Source organism: Salvia miltiorrhiza, chromosome 1, assembly GCF_028751815.1.
Source record: "Salvia miltiorrhiza cultivar Shanhuang (shh) chromosome 1, IMPLAD_Smil_shh, whole genome shotgun sequence".
Taxonomy (NCBI): Eukaryota; Viridiplantae; Streptophyta; class Magnoliopsida; order Lamiales; family Lamiaceae; genus Salvia; species Salvia miltiorrhiza.
This window is the reverse complement of record NC_080387.1, coordinates 28,797,919-28,815,736: the sequence shown is the minus strand read 5'-3', so window position 1 is coordinate 28,815,736 and position 17,818 is coordinate 28,797,919. Positions and strand designations below refer to the sequence as shown.

The window sequence follows — 17,818 nt, the reverse complement described above, 5'->3', positions numbered from 1 at the left end:
AAAGTAAAAGTTCGAAGATTTTTAAGAAAAAATGAAAGTTTAGAATAAATTATGAAAAAACGCTGAAATTCAGACATAAAACACTATTACCCTTACAAAAAACACAAATTGTAATCTCACCAACATTATTTTAGATCAAATCTAGCACGTATTTTTTTAAATTTGTTTCCTTGCGCGTGGTATGCAAATATAAATTCCTTCTCTTATAAAAGATTTTTTTTTTCATTTTTTTTACGATTGAAAATTAGAACGTTAAAAATAAAATTTCGGTCGTTAAATTTAACGACAGAAAAAAAAACGGTCGTTGGATCCGGAACGACGATGCAAACAGCGACCACCGAAAACGGTCGCTAATTCGGTCGTTAACACGATTAACGATCGCTTTTAGGGTAATAACGATCGAAATTTCGATTGTTAGAACCGTGTTTTCTTGTAGTATGAAGATGTTTAAATCATAGCTTTTGGAGAAGGGAGTTATTGAAAAGAAAGTGAAAATATAATATTTCGTGTAGTTGAGAAAAATAAAATTATACTAGAACACTGAATTCGAAAAATTATAAAAATTTTCACTCATTTTCACTCCAATGTTGGATAATATTATCCTAAAGTAGAGGTGTGAAAATATTTTTCAATATTTTTCTCAGCTTTTCATCTCTAGTAAACATATGATAAAAAAAGAATGTTAATATTTTCTCACATTTTCTTATCCATCATTTTTCAATGAAAATTTTATAACCAAAGTAAATGCACCCTAATAAGTCAAAAAATTCTTAAATTCTGATGCCACCATATCGAAAATACTTTTTCCATCCATGAAAGAAAAATCTCATTTAAAGCTGGAAACAAATTTTTTTAAAAATGTTAAAATTATTGTTAATAAATAATGTACAATTTGTAGGAGTAGTGTTAGTATAAAAAATTAGAATAATATATATTATTAGTTAAAAAATGAAATAAAAATATAATTTATTGCTAAATATAGGAGAGAATGTAGAATATGACAGTTTAAAAAGTGAAATGTAATTTTTTTGTGGATAAAAAAGAAAAGAAAAGAAAAGAAGAGTAAGTAGAACTCTTTGTTTTTGTGAATGGATGGATGGAAGTGAGTAATTTTGGTAAAGTCTACTTATTTTAGTAAAATGCGCAGACTATTTATGTTCCATAATATAGGGCATATGCCTAAACCAAAAAAGTATGCAAATATTAAGCCCAAAAAAACTAAAAACTAAAAACTAAAAAGGAACTACAACTAAATTCTAATTATGTTTTGAGATCGCATTTTGGAGCAATAAATGTAACTAATAAATCAAACTACATTTGGTGTCCATCAAGTGCATGTGCATGTGCATGCAAAATCATTCAGTAATTACAACTTTATTGAACATTAAATTCTATTTTACAAGATAACACAAGAACTCCCACAATTAATTTAATGAAGAATTTACACAATAATTTACAACTAGGAGTTGGCATAGATCAGCTCATTGCATTACTCAGATTTCCCCCAAGCAACGAGAGTAGTCCGCCGCCGTGAACTCGGCCCTCCGGCCCAATCAAATCTAAGCTCTTCCCACCGCTGCCGCTCCTCTCCGGCTGCTCCGGTAGCTTCGCCTTCATCGACAAAGGAACCAACACCTGAGGCGGGATGAGCTGCTGCCTTTTCGCCGGCTTCTCGAGCGAGTCCGAGACGACGCTGACACCGGATGACGAGCACGTGTTGTCGAGCGTGCTCCCACTTGCATGTACCAACCCGTGGAAGAGCCCCGGCCCCAGCATCCCTCCTCTGTTCGTCTCGAGCAGGCTCAGGCTCAGGCTCGTGTGCGCAGCGCAGAGGCCGCTCCTCCCCCTCGCGAACTTCTCGCACTTCCCCTCGTCCCAGCTGCAGCGCTTCCCTCCACCGTGGGCCTTGCAGAAGTCTGTACTACCCTGAGCACTCTTGTCACAGTTCTCAAACTTGCAGCGCTTCCCACCGCCGTGCTTCACACAGCAATCCGTCCGGCCACGGGCACTCTTGGTACACCCCGCGACAGCGCACCTCTTCCCTCCACCATGCGCGACGCAGAAATTTGTGCCCCCATGCACGCTCTTAGGACATATCCCCCCGCCATCGAACATGCAGCGCTTCCCACCCCCATGCCCTTTGCAGAGGGGAGTATTGCCCTCGGCGCCTTTGTTGCAACCGGCAAATACGCACCGCTTCCCCCCACCGTGTGCTTTACAGAATGCGGTGCTCCCCTGAGCACCCTTGGCGCAGCCAAGGAAATGACAGCGGCGCCCTCCGCCGTGAGAAATGCACAGACCAACCTTCCCCTCAGCGCTACGAGCGCAGCCTTCAACCTTACACCTCTTTCCCCCACCATGTCTGATGCAAAGACCAGACTTCCCTCGAGCGGCCTTGGTGCACCCTCCTGGATGCGAGCAGCGCCTTCCCCCACCGTGTGCTATGCAGTGATCCGTGTTTCCCTCAGCGCTTTTAGTGCAGCCGAGATGCTCACACCTTCTCCCTCCGCCGTGAGCTTTGCAGTAGGCCGTTTTGCTCTCTGCGCCTTTGTTGCATCCGGGCTTCTGGCATCTCTGTCCACCCCCGTGCCCAATGCACAGGCCCGTTGCTCCTCGTGCACCTTTTGTACATCCGCTAAACTTGCATTTCTTCATATTACTGCCTCTGCTATTTGAGGACACAGCAGCATTATCAGGCTCGGATATGGCACTCAAGGAATAACTAGAAATCGCTGAAGGCTCAGAAGTCAGCTGGGAAGTTTGGTGATGAGATTGAGAACCGCGTTCCAACGACTTACTCGTTGACCACAAAACCTCCGTATTTTCAGCTCTTGGTGCCAAAATAAGTTGGGTCATGTACCCCCCTGATTTCTTGGCCGAAGTAGAGCCCTCGTCAACAATAGGAACTGCAAACCTGCTGCCGTCTGAAGGTATTTGATGAGTTGCATCGCGAGGGCTGTGGTTGGAAGCCGAAAACTCAAGTATATTCGTAACTGCATCAGGACCGCAGCACAAACCTAGTTTCAACATTAGATCACGTTGAAAGGAGAGGCTGCGATTAATCATTTCTCTAGATTTGTTACCTCCGGAGGGTGAATACTCATCAGAATAAGCACTTGGTGTCGGGCCCAAACCAAGAACCAACTTGCATCCATCATCCGGAGCAGCAACCTGAACACTGTTGCTGGTTTGACTGTTACCGATTGTGACAGTCTCACGTGCCCCGTATCCAAAGCCATCTAACCTTAAAGTAGTATCTCCAGCATTACCAATCTTTGTGAAGTCGCTAGAGATAGAGGGATACATTTTTATTTTATTTTTTTCCAGCTCCCACCAATCAAATTCCTATACTAAATTTCTATAAGAGATGAATGGCTACCAGAGAAAGAATGCTATTGACTAAATTTTTAAAATCCATACACTAAAATGAAGAAAACAGGAGAAACAAACCCGTACAAACTACCTCCACCGCTTACAAAACCTGATGTATCCGATCTATCCATTATCTTCCTGCCTCGCAGAAGTGTGGTGAGAATATTATATCGGAAAATGTGGTAAATCCAATATGCTATACATTGATTTCCACTGGAAATACAGCATCCTCAACTCATTCAGGTACCTGGCAGAAGAGAAGAAATAGTTCAGTTTTATAACAAAACACACTCTCGAATGCCACAGAATCACAAGTTTCAGAGAATGATGCACGGAAGTTACAGGTAAAACGCGTCTAACAGATTGGAGCTGGTAATCAAAGAATACTGCAGAGATTAAATATACATGAGGATTTATGATGGCTGATGCATCATGAGATAACCAAAACCTATCATAAAGCATCGAGATATTTGTACAAAAAAGCAAACACAGCATCAAGGAAAGGAGAATCTAGACTACCATTATCAAGACTATGAGAGTCAAAAAGGTTCAGGCAATCTAAACATATGTAAGCACGAAGAAATAGAGTAACCTTTTCCAACATCTTTTCTAAGGTAGATTGATCCATTGGAAATGGATGATAGTGCGAACACAAAGGATATAGTGAATCTCATTTTAATCATGTATTCAGCACCAGATAAGAGAAAAAGTGATATTTGTTTGAAATTATTTTCTCAAAAACATTCTCAAAACTCATGTAGGGTGACAGGGGGGAGGAAGCGGGCGAGGTACTCTGAAGCTGCAAACAAATAAGGAGATCCAAGTATTTTAGCTTTGTGGAGGTTATAAATTTACACATGTTATGAATTCTTTTCTTTTTCTTTTCTTTTTTTTGTCAATCTTCTCTCTAATCTTTTGTGTATGATACAAGTAGACATATAAGAAAAGAGGGCTTTCTACTAGATATGAGGAGTTGCCAACAGAGGCACTCAAGCTCTACGTAGAACTCCTTATACTCAAGAAACATAGGAGAAACAGGACATACATTTCCACTCAAAACTTAATTGAAAGAAAGTTAAAATGAAGAGAAAACAATACAACTGATTCGTAGATAGAACTTCAAATAGATATAATGCAATTACAACAAAAACGAAAAACTGTTTCAGCCCATTCATGTTCTATTAAGCTTCTCCATTACTTCAATTGATGACAGGGCTTAAGTACTTGTATTACAAGTTTCACAACTAATCCCAAGATCATAACATGTTTGCATTCATGGAATTCATCTGATCGATTTTTAGTTCACTTGACCATTATTGGAATTTTTTTATTTTTTTTTAGAATTTACATGATTGAGTTTGAATTAGCGATTTCCGAAGTTTCTGTTTCGCATATACTTCCTCATGCTGCTAAGTTAACAAATTTCCTACTTCTAATCTGCACACAGCTATAAAATATCTTCAACAAAGTTGACTTATTTCAATTTGAAACCAATTCTTCATATCTAATCAATTAACCTCGACTTCTTTACTACTCCAACTTCAACACGAAATTCATCAATGAAATACTAGATCTGGAGATTAATCAGATTCAAGATAATAAATTGAATCAAATCCCACTATAGAGTTCTTCACATCCGTATTATAAAATTAAAGGGGTACAAAAGGCAGCAATTATAGTTTACTAGAATAATTTTTTTGCAACAACAGTTTACTAGAATAATATAATTTCACCGAAAAACACAAATTTACTTCATTTTTCGCCCAAAGATATAAGAGAAATATAGCCAAAAAAATCAGTTCAAAAACGGTCATAACTTCTCGCAGCTCATTTACTAGCATTTTCCCACAAAATTCAGTGATGGAAAGTAACAATTAAAAGATAAAGCTTTCTTCTGGTAATTCCCGAATAAAATTCAATGAAGAAGAAAAGGTTCAAAACCAGACGACATGCATATCTATGAACACTATAGCATCTAAAATCTGCCTCAAAACATAGAGACAGAGCGAACGAGCGAGAGAGAATGGAAAAAAGCACCGCAGCTCAGGAACAGAATGTTACAAGCTAAAAGTAAACAAAGGGGGAAAAAATACCCTTTCCAGAAAACTTTCCACGAATATAGAAAGTCTCTCGAGTCTCAACCCGTAGCAGAAGGCCCCCAATTTTACCAATCCAGTTAGAGAGAGAAACATACAAGGGATGGAGAGAGAAACAAGAGAAGGGGAGGGTGAGGGAGCAACAAGAAGTGGAATAATCCTACCAAAAATTATAGAGAGAGAGAAAGTTAATTAGGCGAAATGGAGAGTTAAATAGTTCAAATCTGGATTAGGGCACCCTAATTCTTAATTAGTGGAGATTAATTGACGATAATGCCCATGATAGGCAGCAGCTAAAACAAACTGTTTGCTACTCTGGACGGTTTTAAGCAACAAACCACTCACTGATCTCGACATTGCATGCTTTTTGGTGAAAGCGATTGGCGTTTCTAAATACCATTTTTGCCCTCGGTTTCATAGAGCATTTGACTAGCCGATAAGGTTATTTCTGACTTTTCGATATTCCTGTTGTAATCAAATGGATGCCCCTAGCTGACGTCACGAAATTTTTAGTGGCGGAGGTGGATTTTCGTTGCCGTGCCCGAATCAACTCCCTTTAGCTGTTCAGCACGAAAAAAAATAAAATTGTGATTTTTCTCAATTAAAGATCACAAAATTTGGGTATGAATATTAAAAAGTGTTAATAGGAAAAAATGCCCACTTCCTTAAGTTTTTTGTAAAAATGCCCTAAGTTATCATACAAAGCATTCTATACTCTAATTATGTGAAGTGCCTAATTTACCCTTTGATGTTGATGGATTTGCTTGGTTTTTTGTGAAAGTCTTACACATTTGACCGATTTGACAGCCGTCGGTCATAAAAGTCAATGATTTGACAGCTATCAGTCAAGAGTGCATATGATCGGTGGGTGGCTAGATCATGTGTCCGGCCGGGCGGACACATGATTTTATCAGCCGGACACATGATTTTATCGGTCGGACACATGATCCGACCAATAAAATCATATGTCCGGCCGGTGAAATTATGTGTCCGCCCGGCCGGACACATGATCTAGCCACCCACCGGTCATATGTACTCTTGACTGATAGCTGTCAAATCGTTGACTTTTATGATTGATAGCTGCCAAATCGGTCAAATGTATAAGACTTTCACAAAAAACCAAGCAAACCCATCAAATCAAAGGGTACTTAAAGAATAGGGCATAGAATGCTTTGTATAATAAGATATGGCATTTTTACAAAAAAAGATAAGGAAGTGGGTATTTTAAATTTTTACTCTATTAAAAATTAAATAAATTATAATAAAATATTTTCTTTTTTAAAGATACATTTACTCAAAATTTATGAGAAAAGAAATGAAGATATTAATTTTTAAATGAAAGAAAAAATAATTATGTATGAGTCACAATGATATTTGGTGTAAATAATGAGTATTGTGTGAATATTTGCTATGCATTGATTTTCTATTATCAGAAATTGCCTATTGAAGTAGAACATTCATATATGAAAATATGATCTATTGTATTGGAACGAATGTGATAATAATTAATTCACATACTTTATTTCTATGTAGTTATTGTCTTAAGATATGCTCCATCCGTCCCACCTTCATAGTCTCTTATTCCTTTTTTAGATGTTCCACAATATAGTCCATTTTCTAATTAAATTAGCATTAAATTTCTTTTTTTACCAAAGTAACCTTATTTAAATATAGTCAAACATAGAATAAATAAGGGTAAAATTGAATAATTACATATATTTCGTATTTTCCAAGTACTACTTGAATTTTCCAAGCACCATTTATTGCATTTTCTTAATATGTGTGAAAAAGTGAAGTGGACTATGGAGGTGGGATGGAGAGAGTAATTGTGAAATCTTTTCATAAAAAAAAGACACTCTCTCAATCCACGAAAGAACTTTCTAGGAGAAAGTGATAGAAGTTTAAGAACAAGGTTGTTGACTGTATTGAGAGTGAAGAAAATGGTGTTGACGGTATTGAGAATGATGAAAATGTGTTTTAATTAGCATTGGATGTGTGACAATCAAGGATGAATGAGATATTTATAAATGATGATGTATAGTCCAAAAATAGGTAAAAAGTTCTTTTGTGGATGTTTTTTTTTTTAATAAAAAACAGAAAATTGACGGAAGGAGTATAAATATGATAGGATTTAAAATTGATGACTTTGTAATACATGAAATAGCTGATACAAAGTAACATTATTTTTAATTAATAAACTGGACTCTAAGATAGCCTAATTTTGTTCGGTGAAGAAGAATCTGCCACTAATAATTGACTAGGTTTTGCACTATTTGGTGACGTAGAGTACTTAATTTGGTATTCTTTGTTTTATTAGTTATAATATGTGTTCAATATAAATGGCGACTTTTAGCGATATATGTTTACAAATGTATACGATTAAAAGCCATTTTTCCAACGAGAACCGACAGTCGGCAAACTACTCGGAGTTGTTTTCTACTCCATAATATTTTGCACGTCATTTACGCATTAAATAGTCTAATAAATAATACTCCACTTGGTATGTATTAAGAAGTAGATGGATATCCAAAAACAATAAGAATGCGGGTAGAATCATTTATATTTGGCGAAATTCATTAATTAAGCATAAGTATTACTCCCTCCGTCCACGAATTAAAGCCCCATTTGAGGGTGTGCACGGAGACTAAGAAAGCTGAAAAAAGTATTGTGGATGAAATATAAGGGTAGTTGACTACAGTGATAAAGTAGTTGACTAAAGTGTTAAAGGTGTTGTGTGGTGGGTCCACTAGTGATAAAGTGTAATAAAATATAGAATATAAAAATGATAAAGTTGTTGTAAGGTGGGTCAATTAGTGACAAAGAGTAGTAAATATAGGAAAAGAAGAAGAGTAAAAAGATACATAAAGCACAATAGGACTTTAATTGGTGGACAAAAATTTAAGTGCAAGTAGGGCTTTAATTCGTGAATGGAGGGAGTAGTATTTGGAAATAATGAGATAGAAAGAGAAGATAAATAAGAGCGTGGGTGTCACCAAAATATATAGGTGGGAGTTTAATCGGTGTTGGTAACACAATTTAAGTTGGTGTGGGGCCGGGTGGGGTCATTGAGGAATAAGAATTTGTAGGCTGGCATGGCACGGGGCTGCTCCACTGCCCGTTCGCTACATCCAATACGACATCTTTATTAGTTGGAATCTAGTCGTACGCTACGTGTCCGTCTCTCATTGGCTCATCATCAATTATTTCCTCGAATCTTACCACATCCTTTATAACTCGGGTGCGCATTCGATCCGTCACTGCGTTTTCCCCCTTTCATTCTTTCTGCTTTTTTTAAAAAAAAAATCTTACTCACATACCAATATAATAAGGATAATCTTGATTTATTTAATTTATTTTTAAATAAAAATAGGATTTAGTTATTTTATTATATTCTCTACATTGTACTTATTTTTTTAAATTTTTTTTGCATTTTTTATTTTTTATTTATTTTTTAATAAAAATAAAAAAGTTACTAAAAAATTACAAAAAATAACTATAATGTAGAGAATATGATAAAATAACTAAATCTTATTTTTATTTTAAAAAATAAGTTAAATAAATTAAATTATTTTCTACTTAGGTAAATTGTGGGTGGCCACAATGTGGCTGTTTAGCATTACTCTTTTTTTTTTCCTCTCTCTCTCAACAAATTAGAAATAGTAAATACTAGACAGAAATATAAATAGACAATTTCAATTTGAGGATTTCATATACATAGGCATAAAAAAAATAGGCTGAGAATTTAAACTACCCACATTGATAATATATCTTACAAAATTATTCATCCATATAATATACTTCCTCCATCCCACGAATCTCGAGTCAATTTCTTTTTTCGGCCGTCCCACGAATCTTGAGCCATTTCTATATATAGTAAAAATAAGGGGTTCTAATTAAACTTATCTTAACTAATTGTGTATTTTTCTACTTTATCACTTTTCTATTTTATTACCTACACACTTACCTAATCACTTTTCTACTTTATTACATACACATTTAAAACACTAATCTTCAACTCCTTAATTCCCGTGCCGAAAATAAGTGACTCAAGATTCGTGGGACGGATGGAGTATCTTATAAGACTACTCAAAGCACAATTGATGTTGACAAGTTTGCATGATTTTTTGTAAAAGTTCTTACACTTTTCTTACACAAGTATAATTGTGTAAGAAAATGTGTAAGATAGGTAGTTAAAAAAATGTACAAAATCTGAAAAATGTGTATTTATTGTAAAGTCACGTCACTTTGTAACCCTAATAAAAACCCTAAGTTTGAAAAAATTGTGGGCATGTTTGTGTGTTATAAAACATTTATGCAAACAAAAAAATCATATTTATGTATATTGTGAACAAAAAAATTCAGAAGTCAACGAACACAAAAGTCGCCGAGAAACCCTAGCCGGCTGCAGAATCCGCGCGGCATTTTCACGCGCAGATTCTGCAGAGTAACTACACAACAAGGGGATATAATCGAAATAATTCATGGCTAGTTGTGTAGTAATTGAACTTTGGAAAATGAGAGAGAATCTTGCACCTTTTGACCAAGATTTGACGGTCACGGGTTCAATATGAGCCAAATTCACGGCTTAGGCAAATAAGAATCTCATGCCCAGTTCAATCAAATAAATTCACGGGTATGAAATGGGGTAGGGCCTTTCAATTAAATTTTAGGTTAAATAGAGAAAAAATGAGCCGCTCAACCATAAGTTCCAGACTTGTTATTTGTTTTGACGACAAGTTTCGTTTGGTGGTTAAGTATAGTTAACAACAATGGGGCAAGTTCTTCGACCATCTCGCTAGGGGACGATGATTTTTCGCTGATGGATCTGGCAAATCCGAAATTCTTCATCGAGCTCACAAAAACAAACTTGAAGGAACCCTTCTACATTGTGAGTCATTTATATGTTGTTTTTTTCCCCCTTTTTTATTACGAGTGGCCTAAAAAAATACATGACATTAGAAAAATGCATGCAGACGATGTCCAAAGAAATTTGGGAAAGTATTGACGAAAATGAACTTGTGGTGCATCTGACGAACAAGAGGAATAAGTGGGAGACGAGGTACATAAACCATCCGGGGAAGAAATACATCGAAGGCTTCGAGTTTTTGATGGACAACGATCTTGTGCACGGTGATATTCTGGGCTTTGAGCTGACCAACAAGACTCCGGTGGAGATGAGTCATTCGGTCTACTTTAATCGGAAATCCCGAGGGGTTGGAAACCCTGATATGGCAGAATTGACGCCATCCGTGAGGCTTTCGGTGGAAGCGGCTTTTCGACTAACAACCCCATTAATCTCGACTGATATGTACCTATTTCCCTTGTCGAATTATTGTGTAATATGTATTGTATCTTTATGAACCCTCCAGTTTTCCCTAATAAAAATCCTAAGTTTAGAAAATATATTTTAAAAAAAGCAAATAGGGTTTCGAAGGCACGTTTGTGTGTTATAAAATATTAATACGCAGGCAAAAAAATTCATATGTATGTATATTGTGAACAAAAAAAATTCTGAAGGCAACAGACAAACAAGCCGCTGAGAAACCCTAGCCGACTATAGAAGGTTTCTTGGCGGCTTTTTTGTCTGTTGCCTTCAGAATTTGTTTTTGTTCACAATATACATACACTTGAATTTGTTTTGTCTGCGTATTAATGTTTTATAACATACAAACGTGCCGTAGAAACCCTATTTTTTTTTTTTGTTACACATTTGACTATAAAAATGTACTTCCAAACATTAAGGACCGAAAATCATTATAATATTTTAACTTTTGAATTTAATTATGTAATGCTATATGACATCCCCATTTTTATTTTATTTCGGCTATTGTAATTAATACACGGCTGTATATCTATAATAAAGGAGGAATAAATAAAAATTTTCAAGAAGGGATCTCATGGCTTCTCAAGGAAAACCAAAATCACGCCTAATGTAAGGAATCTCACGGCTTTTGCGACTGGTTTGACCAAAAGCCGTGCCTTCACGGGTTCCTACTTAGTGGGTTGGGAAATAGGAAAGTTAGGGCCCACTACACTATTATTTAGGTTAAATAATAGTGATAGGAAATGGCTACAATCACATTCTCAAAAAAATTGAAACGGAAAAATTGAGGTGGCTCTTGCTCGTCGACGGCTTCGTGATTTTGGAAACTTAGATGATTGAGGACCACCGACAAGGTAAATAAGAACCAAACTATATAGAAACTTCCATTACCGAATTGCCTATGTGTTTATCTGATTATTTAATCAAGGGTTAATTGCCGCTAAATTCAAAAGCTTTTTAAAAATTCGCGATATTCTCACCAACTTCAAAATCGGCATATAAATACATGAATTGAAAATTCGTTCTTAATGTTCCCAAAATTATTAACTCCGGCGAGATGAGGTGGCAATGACTAATTATGTGTCAAATACATGGCTATTAGGTATTACATGTCATTTTTTTCATTTTTTTAATAATCTTATTTTATTAAAAATAATACTTTATTAATAAATTAATTTACAAAAAAATAAAAAAATCCTACCCCCATCCCCAAACACCCCCAACCCTACCCCCTTCCCCAACCCCCCGACCACCTACCCCCTATCCCCTCTCTCATCCCTTCCCCTACCCCCCCAACCACGCCACCACCGCGCCGCCGTCATTCGTCTGCCCAGGCAAACGCCACTGCGCAAGGAGGCCGTGAGGAGGGTTGCTGTCGCCGGGAGTTTTAGAGAGAGAGTGGAGGGAGGCAGGCGCGGTCAGCGGTGGCGGCGGGCTTTCTGCTGCTGCGGCCGCCGAGTTCAGTGAACAGAGAAGGGGACGAGCGAGACGGAGGAGGCGGCGCTCTCGCCGTCTCCAAAGAAGGAGACGACGTGGACGGTGTGAGGTGTGGGTTCTGTTGTGAGAGGGATGAAATGGACTGAGAGAGAGTTGGAGGCGGCGTCGATCTACGAGCAGGCGGCGGCCAGAGATTCGAGGGAGAGGGGAGGACCGGCGGTGGCTGGCTTCAGCTGTGGTGGCCGTCTGGTTCTGTAAATGGGGTGAGGCGAGGGAGATGCCAGAGCACGATTCATGGAGGGAGATGCCAGTGACGGCTCCGCCATCTGAGCTTGAAGCTCTCGCCGAAAATCACAATCCCAATTTTTCTTTTTTTCTTTTTTCTTTTTTTTTTTAATTGTTGTTGGAAATCAAAACGACGTCGTTTTCTTGCACCGCCGACTATGCCACGTTGTATTTACGGTAGTCCACGTCACCTTCAATTTGGGGGTTTTTTCTGAGTTTGGGAACATTAAGAACGGATTTTCAATTCATGTATTTATATGCCGATTTTGAAGTTGGTGAGAATATCGCGAATTTTCAAAAAGCTTTTGAATTTAGCGGCAATTAACCCTTTAATCAATTCTCCAAACTATGTAGGAACCCAAAGTAGCGAATAAGAACACAACCATTCACAGCTATGGCTTCTTCTTCAAACCAAGTAAGTATTCTACCTTTTAATATCGTGATATTATTTGTGAAATTTTGGGTTGGATTTAAATGGTAGTTTGAGTAGTTGAAGATTATATTTCGAAAGAAATGCTTGTATCTTTCGTGAGTTTTGAAATGAATTGTTTATATATTTTTTTTCGAGGCGAAATTGTTTAGATAATTGAAGCATATTAAATTTTTTAAATTGTATCTTTCGTGACTTTTGAAGCATTTTATTTGTTAATTTTGTGTAGTAAATTTGTGTTGTTTTTGTGTTAACGATTTTTTTTTGTGAAAAAACAAATTTAGAATGGAATAATTGTGTTTGGTTAATTGAAATAAGTAAAAAAAAAAACAAATGGTGCAAAATTCGAGTTTTTCTAGTGTAGGATTATTGTATTACGCATAAAATAATAACGTTTTTTTAGGTTTTTCATAATAATAAAATTAAATAAATACTCCCTCCGTCCATTTCAATTGACACTTTTACTTTGGGCACGAAGATTAAGAATAAAGGGTTAGGTCACTTGGGTGTGTAAAGTGGGTGAGGACCATTTGTTTAATGTGTGTAGAGAAGGTAGGACCATATACTATTTTTGGAAAGTGTCAATTGAAGTGGGACAAAGAAAAAAGGCAAGTGTGCCAATTGAAGCAGGACGAAGGGAGTATTACTTAAATTTAAACAATCGAATTTAACCAACAAGCCATCGAGAATTATTTTTTTTATAGCACGAGCTGCGGACCGTGGAAAATCCGACGACTCGTGCTCTAAAAAAAAATTCTCGGCGGCTTGTTATTTATTTAGGATTGTTTAATGTTTTTAATTACTTTTCGCGTGCTTTATGTTTTAATAATGCATTATTTGTTTATTATTTTATGTTTTTCAGAATTCATAACATTGAATAAATATTTTAAGGCTATTAGACTTTGAAAAAAAATTGTATTGTTATTTTTAGTGAGGTTTAAAATAGTGGGAGAATCCTGAAAAGGTCACTCGCCGCCCAAAATTATTCATCTCACGCCACTAGCCGTCGACGAGCCATTGTCCGACTAGTTGTGAGAGAAGCTTAATTTTTCGCGGCTAGTTTGGTTTTCGGAATTCCCCCACTATTTTTAGGCTACTTATGCTGAAATTATTAATATGGTATGTGTGTTTGTTTAATGAAATTGAGCTATTTTTGGTTTTGGAATAGGAGATTATCCCTTAGTAGAGGCCCGAGACGATCAATCGTCCTAGGACAACGATTAGTACGTACTATAAGACCAAGTACCTGCAGACAATAATGCGGAAACTAATTGACATTGGGGGTGATGTACTGGAGAACACATTTCGACAGGGGTGCTTTGGTATGTTGTTAGATTGGGCGCCGGGCCTAAGGATGGCAATGGATCCGAGACTCGGTCCATATCCGTTGATCTAGACCATTTTTTCTGGATCTGGACCTTCTAAAATTTGGACCCGGCGGATCTGGACCACTCTCTAAATTCTCGGATCCGGATTTAGAGTAGTAGATTTAAAAACCAGATTCGGTCTAGATCCAGCCCGTGGACCCAGTTATATTTAAATATATAATATTTTTATTTTTTATTTTTATCTAGTCGAACCCTAAACCTAATTTCCTAAGTTCAATTTCCGAATCCCTACCCTACATTTCGGCCCAGTCCCCAGCGCCGCTCCTCTTGAACCTCTCCAGATCGGAGTCCTCTCCTCCCCCACCCACTGACTGAGTCGCTTCCCCACCGGTCCGACCGTACACCTTCGTCCACCTCCAGTCTCGGCCCCTCTCCCACCCGAAATCCCTCTCGGAAGTCGGCCCTCTCCAGAATCCAGATCAGACTTGAGCCGTCCGGCGGGCCATCCACTGAGTCACAGCAGCCGCTCCATCTCGACCCCTCCAACACAGCGTGAACTTCTTCTTCTCCAGCCCACCACTGCGCCGCACCAACTCCGGCCGCTGCACCAACTCTCCGATCCACCTTCGCTGCACCAACTCCGGCCGTTGCTCCTTTCCTCAGGTAAACCTTCGAACATGTTTTGGTTACAAATTACAGAAAATGTTTACACTTTACAGAAAAAGAGTTCAAAGGAGTTCAAAATTAATTAGTCCATTTATAGATACAATGTGCATGGAATTGTGGAAACTATCAGCAATCACATTTATCTATCTATTTTGTGAGTGAGGTAGCTACTGATCATGTTCTAATTTATGTTTACTAAATTACTAATCGGTTCTACTAGAACAGTTGAGAAACCAATGGGAGATGCAATTTGGTGTTTTGTCACAAGTAGTATAGAATCTATCAACTTTAGAGTAGCTAAGAGATGATTATACATCAAACTTGGGTTGGTTTGAAATCTTGTGGCCAAAGAAGTTTTGATTCTTGATATGTTTACACTTTACATGAAATATGAATCACCATCTTCAAATGTAAGCAGCTTGATATGTGTATATGTGGTAGTGTATTAGGATTAAAATGTTGTTTGTTTATTTTTATTTTTTGTAGAAAATGGAAGAAGAATCCATTAATTCAAATAGTGAAGCGGTTCACTCTCAAACACCAAAAGATGGGGCAACCGACGAGGTTGAAGGCTTTGTTGAGCTTCAACTTCAAGATGACAATACCACCGAGACTTCGAATGAAAATGAAGCAAATCCAATGAGTGTTGGTACTAAAAAACCAAGTAAGAAAGTCACTTCTGAAGCTTGGGACCACTTTGATAAGATTGTGGAGAAGGGTGTTACAAAGACGAAGTGCAAATATTGCAAAGCTGTTTTATCTTACAAAGTTTCCACGGGAACTTCTCATCTTCTTAAGCATGCAAGGAAAGTGTGATCGGGAAAACACTTGTGAATTGGAGTTGGTCAAACACAATTGAAGGTTAAAACTGAAGCTGATAGGTGCACTATCTTGGAATTGAAGGAAAATGAAAAGCCTGCTAACTTTGATCAAGATACTTCAAGAAAGGAGTTGGTTAGTATGATAGTGATACACGAGTATCCTTTATCAATGGTGGACTTGGATTTAGAAAGTTTGTGAAGAGTCTTAATCCATCATTCAAAATGATTTCAAGAAATACATTGAAGAGTGACATTGTGAAGAAATACAATGAGGAGATGAGCTCTTTAGAACACTTGTTTGAACATAATGACAGTAGAGTTGCAATAACTACGGATATGTGGACTACTTCCAATAAAAAAAGGGCTATATGACAGTGACATCACACTTCATTGATCAACAGTGGGTTCTACACAATCGAACATTAAGGTACTAACCTTATTATTTATTACAAATGCTAATTTAGTATTTATTTCTTTTTAGTCACTTCTTTATTTGTTAGTAACTATAGATTATGTGTTTATTTAGGTTTTGTTTTGTACTATCTCCACACACTGCTCCGATTCTTGCAAATGTCTCGATGGATTGTTTGTCTCATTACTCATTGGAAAATAAAATTTCATCGTTTGTACTTGATAATGCCACCACTAATGATGGAATGATGAATATTTTGAAGGATAATTTGGAAAGTAATTTTCTATTACTAGGTGGGGAGTTTTTGCATTTGAGGTGTAGTGCTCATATTTTAAACTTGGTTATTGGGGATGGTTTATTAGTGATTAGTCATGCTACTGAAAAAATTTGAGATTGTGTTATTTTTTGGATGTCTACTCCTAAAAGGGTGGAAAAGTCAGATGAGACTTGTCGACTTTTGAACATAACTCAACCCAAACGATTGGTTCTTGATTGTAAAACTCGGTGGAATTCAACTTACTTGATACTTCAAACTGCTTTGCCTTTCAAGGATATTTTTACTAAATTGAAATGGTTGAATAGGAAGTTGAAATTTGTTGCCCCTAGTGAACATGATTAGATGTTGGCAAGTCTTGTTTGTGAGAAGTTGGAAATTTTCTACAAGGCTACTAAAGTCTTTTATGGTAGAAATCATCGTACTTCTAACTTGTTTTTTCGAAAGGTTTGTGAAATTAAACTTACTTTGAGGAGATGGATACATAGTGGTGTTGAGGTCATTAAAACTATGGTTGACATTATGATTGAGAAGTTTGACAAATATTGGGAACATGTGAATGGTATTTTGGTCCTTGCTACCATTTTAGATCCGAGAAACAAACTAGATTGTGTGGAGCACTATTTCAAGAGGTTGTATGTGGATGATGCTGAAAGGAGTTGAAAAGGGTTAGGGAGAATTTGGATAAGCTTATAGTTGAATATCAAAAGAGAAATGAAGGGAACAAGAGTAAAGACCAATTAGGAAGAAAGAGGGCTAATGATAATTGTGGGAGTGATGAGGATGAGTTTGCTCAAGCTAAGATAACAAAGAAAAGGAAGGTGAATGTGAGGGGCGAGGTTGAGCACTATTTGGATGATGATCCTTTGCCCGATAATGATAATTTTGATATTCTTGATTGGTGGAGAAGAGATCAAACATATCCCACTTTGCAAAAAATTGTCAAGGATGTTCTTGCTATTCCCGTCTCTTCGGTTGCTTCGGAAAATGCTTTTAGCACCGGTGCAAGAGTGGTTAGTTCTCATCGTTCTAGACTTCACTCTCAAACTGTGAAAGCATTGACGTGCTTGCAAAATTGGATGGTTGATGATATCAAAGGTAATATTTTACTTTTATGGTACTTTAAATTTTATTATTTTTATTATTAATATTATTGTTATCTCTTTTACTTGTATTCATAATAAAATTTTTCTTTTTTCCAAGGTAAATTGGAGGACACACATTCTTGTTCTACTGGTACCGAAGATTGTGATGAAAATGGAGATCAAATTGATTATATTAATATGGTATTTGATTTTATTCCATTTTATATTTTTACAATTGAAATAGGTTTTATTTCTCATTATATTTTGTTCTTAATTTCTGCAAGATGTT

The 17,818-nt window shown here is 36.9% G+C and overlaps 2 protein-coding genes across 4 annotated transcripts; one reads left to right on the top strand and one right to left on the bottom strand.

Annotated features, from left to right (window-relative positions):
* Window positions 1-1,358: 1,358 nt before the first annotated feature.
* LOC131018519 (probable WRKY transcription factor 19) lies at window positions 1,359-5,763 on the bottom strand. 3 transcript variants are annotated; one of them, XM_057947245.1, is made up of 3 exons: window positions 5,466-5,761; window positions 3,084-3,619; window positions 1,359-2,993 (listed from the first exon to the last, which is right to left on the bottom strand). In XM_057947245.1, exons 2-3 carry the CDS (start codon window positions 3,304-3,306, stop codon window positions 1,477-1,479), a joined length of 1,740 nt encoding a protein of 579 aa, XP_057803228.1. In that variant the 5' UTR covers window positions 3,307-3,619; window positions 5,466-5,761; the 3' UTR covers window positions 1,359-1,476. The 3 variants fall into 3 exon arrangements, with proteins under 3 accessions (XP_057803228.1, XP_057803221.1, XP_057803225.1); XM_057947238.1 differs by having other exon boundaries at window positions 1,359-3,619; window positions 5,466-5,763; XM_057947242.1 differs by lacking the exon at window positions 5,466-5,761 and adding an exon at window positions 5,410-5,456 and having other exon boundaries at window positions 1,359-3,619.
* A 4,414-nt stretch (window positions 5,764-10,177) lies between these two features.
* Window positions 10,178-10,871, top strand: LOC131018513 (uncharacterized). Its single transcript, XM_057947234.1, has 2 exons — window positions 10,178-10,356; window positions 10,442-10,871. Exons 1-2 carry the CDS (start codon window positions 10,288-10,290, stop codon window positions 10,826-10,828), a joined length of 456 nt encoding a protein of 151 aa, XP_057803217.1. The 5' UTR covers window positions 10,178-10,287; the 3' UTR covers window positions 10,829-10,871.
* Window positions 10,872-17,818: the final 6,947 nt, after the last annotated feature.

What these genes read in the sequence shown, in the direction of transcription:
- LOC131018519 (XM_057947238.1), bottom strand. Translation starts at nt 3,306, where the DNA reads ATGTATCCCTCTATCTCTAGCGACTTCACAAAGATTGGTAATGCTGGA.
- LOC131018513 (XM_057947234.1), top strand. Translation starts at nt 10,288, where the DNA reads ATGGATCTGGCAAATCCGAAATTCTTCATCGAGCTCACAAAAACAAAC. An exon ending in TGAAGGAACCCTTCTACATT is followed by an intron (nt 10,357 to 10,441) that starts GTGAGTCATTTA and finishes AAATGCATGCAG; the next exon opens with ACGATGTCCAAAGAAATTTG.